We start from the raw sequence: 8,765 nt of genomic DNA, 5'->3' as shown, positions 1-8,765 counted from the left end.
GTTCAGGCCCTCTTGATGGAGATAAAACCCTACGTCCTGCTTGATTAATATTGATGATATGGATAGTACAAGAGTAGATCTACCACGAGATCAAGGAGGCTAAACATTAGAAGCTAGCCTATGGTATGATTGTTGTATATGGAGTTGATTGCCTACGGACTACAACCCTCCGGTTTATATAGACACCGGATAGGGTTAGGGTTACATAGAGTCGGTTACAATGGTAGGAGATCTTGAATGTTCGCATCGCCAAGCTTGCCTTCCACGCCAAGAAAAGTCTCATCCGGACACGGGACGAAGTCTTCAACTTTGTATCTTCATAGTCCAGGAGTCCGGCTGAAGATATAGTCCGGCTACCCGAACACCCCCTAATCCAGGACTCCCTCAGGGACGATGAGGTCAAAGCGGCGGTGAGGAAAATATGTGGCTATGAAGCTGCATGGAGAGAAGAGGATAAGCGGCCGATGGGGCCCACATGATATGTGTTGCGCGAGGGATGCGACTGATTTGTCTAAACATCAGCCGGTTGGTTTAAACACTTTCCCTAATTGTTGTTGTTGCGTAGCACGTTTCGCTTCATGGAGTACACCACAACATTAACAGTTGCATATATCTGCAACTTTAGAAAGTTTGAGCGTGGATATTCCTCTTTTTGAGATAGAAGGGCAGTAGTGTATTTTCCCCTTCTGTATCCCAAAAAGCTAACAATAGGAATACAACACCGCAGCAAAAATCGTGGTATTGCAAGGGGACGGACGGACCGACCGGCCAAGAGGGTCCAATACCACACTGTGTGACGTCGTAGGTTGTTTGGGCCATACCAGGGAGAAAAATAGCCGTGCGATCCAAAAGAAGGTACACGTGGCAACAGATCCCTCTTTCAGCGATTGTTCTCATCTTTCATTCCTTAATTTTCCCCAATTCCTCCAAATCCCTAACTCCCCAATCTCAAAATTTCCTCAAACTGTAGAAAATTTTGTCCCAAATCGAAATCTTCTGGCGGCGCTCCCCGATCGGCACCACGGTTCTCCTCTCTCTTAGCATGTGCAATTCTTGGATCTGTTCTTCCGTTTCGTAATTATTCGATTTTTTTTCCTCTCGCGTGAAATCTAAGCAGAGAAATCTCGGGATATTTGCGCCGCGAATGTCATGGAGAAGGAGGTGTGTGAAGAGATGAGTCCGCTTCCTCAACCTGTTGATTTGCCAGATGCCACTGCGCCCTCTGCGTCCGATCCCAGCCAGAAGCCTGGTTTGTTTTCCCCCCATTTCGTTCCCCTGAACTCCTCGTTTGCTTGTGCTGGATTTTCCTGATCTTTTTGCGCTGTGTTCATCTTGATAGCGAAAAAGGCGACGCGACAATGGGCCGCATGGACACGCCAAGAGGAGGAGAGTTTCTTCAATGCTCTGCGCCAAGTAGGAAAAGTAAGATGCATAATTTCCGGATGCAATGTTACGCCGTGGTTTCCAAACTGCTTAGTTGATAGATGGATAACATCTTGTCTTTGTTGTTGGTAGAATTTTGAGAAGATTACCCTACGTGTCCAGAGCAAAAACAAAGATCAGGTACATGTTCTTGGATTTTTAATATGCTGTACATAACTAATTAGGAATTTGGAAGGACAGGAAAATACATCTGAGACCGTAAGTCAAACTGTGCACGAACTGCCCTAAAGGATTCTCAATATTTATGAGAAATAGAATTGGGTAAGCACATTTTATGTTTAGAATCTGGAAGCAAGGCATAAGGGAAATCATTTTTATTACCAAGGCCTTTGTTATTAGTTCACATAGCACCACTATCCCCTTGGTATAAACATATGAAGCCATTATTGCTTAAGCTGCTCTTGTGGTAGCTGGGGAAGGGTTGCAGGGAGGGAGAATCACAAGCTTCATCTCAACAATCCAATGATGATGAGCTCCTTTCACTTGCAGCCGATGTCCCCTCCTTACAGCCACTCACCCTCCTAGCCTGCAGCTGATTTCACTTCCTAATTTTACTTCAACTTTTGTGGTTGGACAACTTCAAACCCCAGGCCATGAGATTTAGAAACACCCCACCATGTCACTTATTATTTTCCTGTCCTAATCACAAGCGTAATATCTTTTGCCTTTTATTTTCCCTTATTATTTTCCTGTCCTAACCATGTTTGGCTACGAGGTGCATGCCTCAGTATCTTAGCATCTTGTGCGGCGAGTAGAAAATGCACAAGCCTCATCGAAGACGCTACACCTAGAGCACCTTGAGGCATTTTGCAATGCTGCACGCTGCCCTAGCAAAGCGTGTTAAACTGGCCATTCCCAAGAAGACAAGTTTGGCTTTCTAGCTTTCTATGTTGGCAGATGCTTTGTCCTCGCGTATTGTTTTACAGATCACAAGTCTGACATAATTATAAAAATTCATGAACCAGCGAATATATTGTACTTCGCCATTAGCCTGAAGGTTCAATATTTATGTTGCAATACAGGTCAGACATTACTACTATCGCCTTGTTAGACGCATGAAGAAGCTTCTGGGTCCTGGGTTCTCACTTGATGCACGAAACTCCAAGGACACGATTGCTGCTATGCTCCGCTGGTAATTGAATGAGCCTTAATGATGTGCAATTAATCTGATGGGTTGTAGTTCAAACTACTATTTATTTATTCAAGTTGCATGATAGAAAAAAATAGTACGTAGTTGATTTTGCAATGTTTCTGTGCTATATATTTCTGACATTGTTTTTCTAGGATGCTTGAACTTTGGATAGTCATTCTAACCTACAAATCATGCGGTATATTTTCCAGCAATGCAGATTACACCTCTGGGGTATTAGTGTTTAGGAGCTAGAACTGTGAGGCCTTTATAGATCAATTGTGTTTAGGAGTGTTTTGTTGTTTTCCCCAAAATGTAAGACCATTTTTGACACTATGTTTTGGGACAGAGGGAGTATGACATTGTATGTTTTCTGTTCTGACTAATCAATCAAAATGAATTTTATGAAAATTTATAAGCTTCTCTTACTCCTGCATTGCATAATAACAATAACTGGGTGCGGATGCTTGGGACTAGGAGGGTGCTTATTGTTCATATATTGACACGCAAAATGCTCTTTTTTTTCTACGTGTAAGAGGGAGAGGACACTGCCTGTTGCTAATAATTGTCGCTTTTCATTTGATCCTGTGTTGTTTCTTTTATATTGTATGGAAAAAAATACTGAGATATTAACTGAGTTTTATGCAGGTGGTCTCTTCTCGAGAAATTTAGCTGCAGTGCTTCAAAGCTACATCTGAAGCCTCGGAGATTCAAAACATTTGTAGATGCATTGGTCCGTTCTCTTCAAGATTTTACCCCAATATAAAGGTTGTTTATTTTGAGTATTTCTGTTTCTCATGCAACATATCCTATTTTATAGGGAAATCAACTGCTAAAAGATAGAAAAAGAACGAGAAGAAAGTGTTCACTAGGGGATACACGTTTATCTTCTTCATCTCCAGTTCTCAGCAAGACTCCAGGAAATCAATCTTTTGCAGTAGGACTCTTGCCCATGGATGCACAAAACGGTAGCAAAGGAGCCTCTTCTAAAGGAGCGTTTATGAAACGGGTTGCAGAACCTAATTCTAACAAGTCAGGAGTAATCAGAGGAGACCTCTCTGCCACAAGAACTGTGAGACAAAAAAGGAGAGCAGGTGATCACTTCTTTTCATCTGTTTTGAGATGATGTATCCTTAGCCTCACTCATCTTTGATCGTATGAAATCTGCATGTTTGACCAGTCTTGCTGGCCCAATTTATCATATGGGGGATTCTATAGTGTTAAACATTCCTTGCATTAGTGTTGATAGCTGATGATTTGTGTTGTAGGGGGTGCTGGTGCGTGTGCGGCATATAAGAAATGGGAGAGAGCTGCCATGGCTGGTGTTTCTTTAGTTGCTGATGCAGCTGAGGAGCTTGAACGCAAAATGACGACCCAGAACTTGTCATGTAATGCGGATGCAACTGTGCTAGCTTCATCACCCAACAACGTATCTACTGTTGATGGTATTGTTTCTAGTCTTTGTTCTGTAGTTCATGTAATTACTGGACTTAGATTAAGTCATGCTAACTCCTGATATTTTTATTCTGTATTAGCAGATGTGGGCACAAATCATATGAAAGAAGCAGATCCGCAAGCACCTTCAAAGCTGAAGCTGCAGTTATTTCCAATAAATGAAGCCACACGGAAGGCATTGGAGAAGGTAAATGTTTCCTTTTGCTAGCGAGCTAAAAAACCAATCACATGTTTCCAGCAACAGCTACACTTGATACATCAGTTATTACTGCTTATTTGGTTAACTGTTAGTCTTAGATCCCTCTAGTCGGCAAAATATTCATGATATATGAAACATGAAGCACAAATAACTTTAGTAGTGCTATTTACATTGTGCGTAAGCTTTTTTCTGCAGTGGGCATGCTGCTGGGTGTTGCCTAGTGCTATGGCTGTGCACACACTGAGATATTATGTTCTTTTCTCATATTCTCAAACAGCACAAGCATGTTATGACATCCCTATCTCCTCTATAACAGGATGATCATAATCCACATCTGGAGCTCACATTAAGTTCCAAGAAAAAAATGTCTTCTGTTTTAGAACATCTGAATCGCAAGTGGGGCAACTCAAACATTGCATGTGGAGAGCTTGTGCTTTTCCCATATTGTGCTCATCAAGAGGATTTAGCGACCTATCAGAGGTGGACAACTCAAGATACTGTTGCAGTGGCTGATGTCTTTTTTTCTGTGAATAGCCCCTCTATTTTCCGATTAAGGTACGGTGTTTCTGTGCTGTATAAAATAGTGATGTTCTAGACCATTAGTGGCCAGCCATATGATTGCTAACTGCTGTATGAACTTTTTGTTGGTAAGGTATGGCTGGTTCTCCCTTGCCGAGCTTGAGGCAGGACTAAGTGAAATATCGTTGACCCGCTTTGAGAATTGCATGATACCAGAAGACATTCAGGTCAAATCTTCCTCAGAGGCCTGTGTGCAAAAGGATGGCACTTTACCCAGTGACTTCACTTCTGAGCAATCATCTAATAACTCAAAAGATCAGTCGGCATTATTGCTTGGTACACCATCTAGTACAGGCAAGAATGCTGCGGAAGAGCCTTCCATTAATACCTTTCCCTCTCAGTCTGGCGATCACAATCAAGAACAAGTTCCTGCAAACCAAGCTTTTGAGGTCCTTATTCCTGTTTTGTGCAAACTGTCTTAAGTTAAAATTCTTATGGTTGATCTGTTATCTCTAATCTGTTCTATTATACTTCAGGTTGATCCTCAGATGGATTGTCTTGCAATATCGGAAGTAGATTGGGCAGATACCCTTACTGATATCAGTGTTGGATACTTGCTGACAGAAGCATCCAAGGCTGCTAATTTGGATTGTGAAGTGACCTCTATTGCCAAAAATCCTCTTTTCGATGAGAATCTGTGCAGCTATGACTCGTTTGATGCTGCTGTTGCCCTACATGCTTCTCGTTATCAAGCGGCAGAGCAGCCAGCTCAAACATCCCATTCCACCATCTGGGGTGCAGAAGAAACATGTGATGAGTTCAGTTTTATGTTGGCCACAGCTAGGAAGCAACAAGGTTTAAACACTTCAGCTAGCAGCCCTCCTGATAGCGACAATGAAGTTCACTCTTCAAATTCAGAAGGGTTTCAAGGTTTTCTTCAGGTCGGTTGTCATTTTCAGGTTCTCAACAAGTTTTTACCTGTTCGACACCGTTAATTTACGTTCTTGTTGTAGGACTTGGCTGGAGGAGATACTCCTGGTAATCCTTGTGCTGATGATGTGAAGGCAATGGAAGAACTTTGTGCCAGATCACCACCTCAAAGTGACAATGATTTTGGATTGAAAGATCAGCCTCTAGATGACGTATTCTGGGTATTAGACGAATGCCCTAGCAGCACTTGTTATCTTTGCTGCAAACTAACCAAACTAGCTATGCCGAGACTTACATTTTTATCTTTATTTCTTTTTGCAGCCCGAATCACTTGGACCACTGGACTTGGATATACCGCCAATAAGATCCCTAGCTGATGAGTTCATCTTAGGAGACAGTCAAAATAGTTGGAGTCGGATGATGGAAAATAGCATGGATGCATTTCGAAACATGTCGTTCTTCGTGTCCGATAACAACGACTCAGTTCTTCCACCCATCATGTAGAGTTGTGGATGCTGGCTATGTTTGGCTAGGAAGGATACTGCCAATCAGGCATCCCGCCGAGGAGGAGGCTTTATATTGTCCAAGCGGGCTGCTTGTTGCTAATACAACATATGCGGACTTGCTGTGCCTTTGCAGTCAAGAGGGACGCATGTTGTTGTAAGGTTATAACATAAAATCTTGTACTATGTAAATCGGGTTGTTCCTGTACAAAAGGCACATACAAGCGCTTGGTTACAATAAAGCCTCTTCATCCGGATATTGTGAAATGAGCTTGGGTCAATTGGAGTTTGTTTTTTTATATACAATTTTTTTGACAAAAACATATTTGAAGTTAAAAATAAATCTTGCTTTTTTTCAACAAGTACATATACATTCATACGACGTACCTGCAAATTTCATAAATCAATGTGTTTATTTGAGGGGGGCAGGTGGTACCTCAGAAGAACATTTTTTGATATTTGGGGTCAATGTTTTAGATGGATGGTGATGTTGATGAAGATAAGAACCATTGAATCAAAGCAGGTTGGATGAAGTGGTGCTAAGTTTCTGGCGTTCTCTGTGAAAAGAGGGTGCTAGAAAAGCTAAAAGGTGGGTTTTAAGGACGGCGATTCGACTCACAATGTTGTATGGTGTTGAGTGTTAGCTGATAAAAATGTGATATGTTCAATAGTTAGGTGTTGTGGAGATGTGCATGTTGCAATGGATGTATGGCCACAAAAGAAAGGATCAGACATGGAATGTTGATATACGCGAGAGAGTTGAGGTAGCACCAATTTAAAGAGAAGTTTATCCAACATCGTCTGAGTTGGTTTGGACATATGCAAGACAAGCCTTCATATGCTTCAATGCATAGCGAACGGTTAAAATGTGTTGATAATGTCAAGAGAGGTCGGGGTCAACTACTAAATGCATCGTAACCAAGGCCCCTTTAGATAGTGTGTGGCTTGGCTTATGCCCATTTTTTTAGGTAGCTGATTTCCAATTTGGCATCAATTCATCCCCCCTCCTCTCCCCCTTCGGTTTATCCTAACCCTTGCACGCATGGCAATGAATTAAACATATTTCATGTCTATTTAAGGAAAAAACTTGTTTGAGTAATATTGGTTTATTAATTGAGTAAACTTTGACACACTAACACACTAACACGAGGTACTAAGAATATAATGATCCTAACATAAATAAATTTAAATATAATGATCCTAATAATATTTTGATCCTTATAGTAAAAAATAATAATATTTTGATCCTTGAGGAGACACTCCTTTGAAGGATCTTTTACATTTTTTAACCTCTGTTGAGATATTCGATTCTACAGTTCACTGAGAGCACCGATATAGAGTCCATACGTAATACTCGACCAGTCCATCTCTTAAATTTGCAGAAGTAAAATAGAGAAAACAAGAATTGCAGTCAATGGTTACAATTGGATATATCATACAATTTTTCATATGAAAGACAATACTCTTTAACATATACCTATCTATTATAACCTCCCTGCTCCCTAGAAATGGGGAGTGATGAGTGCTCCGAGCTTTGTTTTTGTGTTGTCCCCTTGTCAGTTGACGGGGAGCGATGATTTGATCTAGGCATAGCCATGAAAATTATATGAGCATTTTTATTTTATTTTCGTACCTCCATAGAAGAGCCAAGCTTGTGTTTCTAGGAATGTTAGTATTGTCTACAACGTTCATATTCCCTAGACATGGGGAGCTGTGAGTGCTCTGGGCATTGTTTTGGCAGTAGATCCCACATGTCAATCCGTGGAGAGTGATGATTTGATCTGGGCATAGTCGTGAAAATTCATATGAACAACCTTTTCTTTTTGTACCTCCGTCGAAGAGCTAAGCTTTTGCTTCTAGGGAATGCGACATTGAGTTATTATTTGGGTGTCTTATTGTAATATGTTTAGGATCCCGGCTCTGTGTGTTGTCTGCACAGAAACACGGTTAATTTTGGGTTTGCTTTTTCATTAGTGGATTATTTTTTGTATAATCACTCGACTATTTATTTGTGAAATCGGTGAATTTGTCTACTCCACAGTTGCACTTTCAATCTTTTGGTAACGTGCAACAATATTCATTTGTTTCTTTACTTGCACATTTGATGTCCCAAAATTGTATGATCTATTGCACTTAATATATACCGGTTTGACCACCACGAAACTGTGGCATGCCACACTTACGGCATAAAAGTGTGGCAAAGTGAGGAGGGCAACTAGAAATGTAGTAAAGATCATTTTCTCTTTGATAGCTTATATTCTCCATATTTATTAATTCGGTTGCTTTTATTCGTGATATTAGTGGACTAATTGTTTTTGAATATTCAGCCAACTGGTCACCACTTAGAGCCTAGACATTTACATCCTTTTAGGTTCGACACCTGAAATTCACAACACAAAACATTATATTTACATATAAATGGACATATATGAGATATTTTATGTGCTCAAGTCATGATACCCTCACATGACATCAAAATGAAAGAAAAATTGAAGAAACATAGTAAGCCTTGGTGTATTAAAAAATTGTGTGAAGATAAACTAATGAAATTAATATGTAATAACATTAAACATGGTAATATCAAGAA

At 40.6% G+C, this 8,765-nt stretch overlaps 1 protein-coding gene across 2 annotated transcripts; it reads left to right on the top strand.

Moving 5' to 3' along the window:
• The first annotated feature begins 727 nt into the window (after window positions 1-727).
• On the top strand, window positions 728-6,445 carry LOC123085209 (TSL-kinase interacting protein 1). Of its 2 annotated transcripts, none has more exons than XM_044506824.1 (15): window positions 728-855; window positions 971-1,024; window positions 1,118-1,249; window positions 1,340-1,422; window positions 1,516-1,563; window positions 2,466-2,575; window positions 3,221-3,305; window positions 3,393-3,666; window positions 3,841-4,017; window positions 4,108-4,214; window positions 4,543-4,781; window positions 4,879-5,194; window positions 5,282-5,686; window positions 5,759-5,896; window positions 5,997-6,445. In XM_044506824.1, exons 3-15 carry the CDS (start codon window positions 1,150-1,152, stop codon window positions 6,177-6,179), a joined length of 2,265 nt encoding a protein of 754 aa, XP_044362759.1. In that variant the 5' UTR covers window positions 728-855; window positions 971-1,024; window positions 1,118-1,149; the 3' UTR covers window positions 6,180-6,445. The 2 variants fall into 2 exon arrangements, with proteins under 2 accessions (XP_044362759.1, XP_044362760.1); XM_044506825.1 differs by having other exon boundaries at window positions 730-855; window positions 4,111-4,214.
• The last annotated feature ends 2,320 nt before the right edge of the window (window positions 6,446-8,765 follow it).

This window comes from Triticum aestivum, chromosome 4A (genome assembly GCF_018294505.1).
Source record: "Triticum aestivum cultivar Chinese Spring chromosome 4A, IWGSC CS RefSeq v2.1, whole genome shotgun sequence".
In the NCBI taxonomy this organism is placed as follows: Eukaryota; Viridiplantae; Streptophyta; class Magnoliopsida; order Poales; family Poaceae; genus Triticum; species Triticum aestivum.
This window is presented reverse-complemented; position numbering and strand designations above follow the sequence as displayed.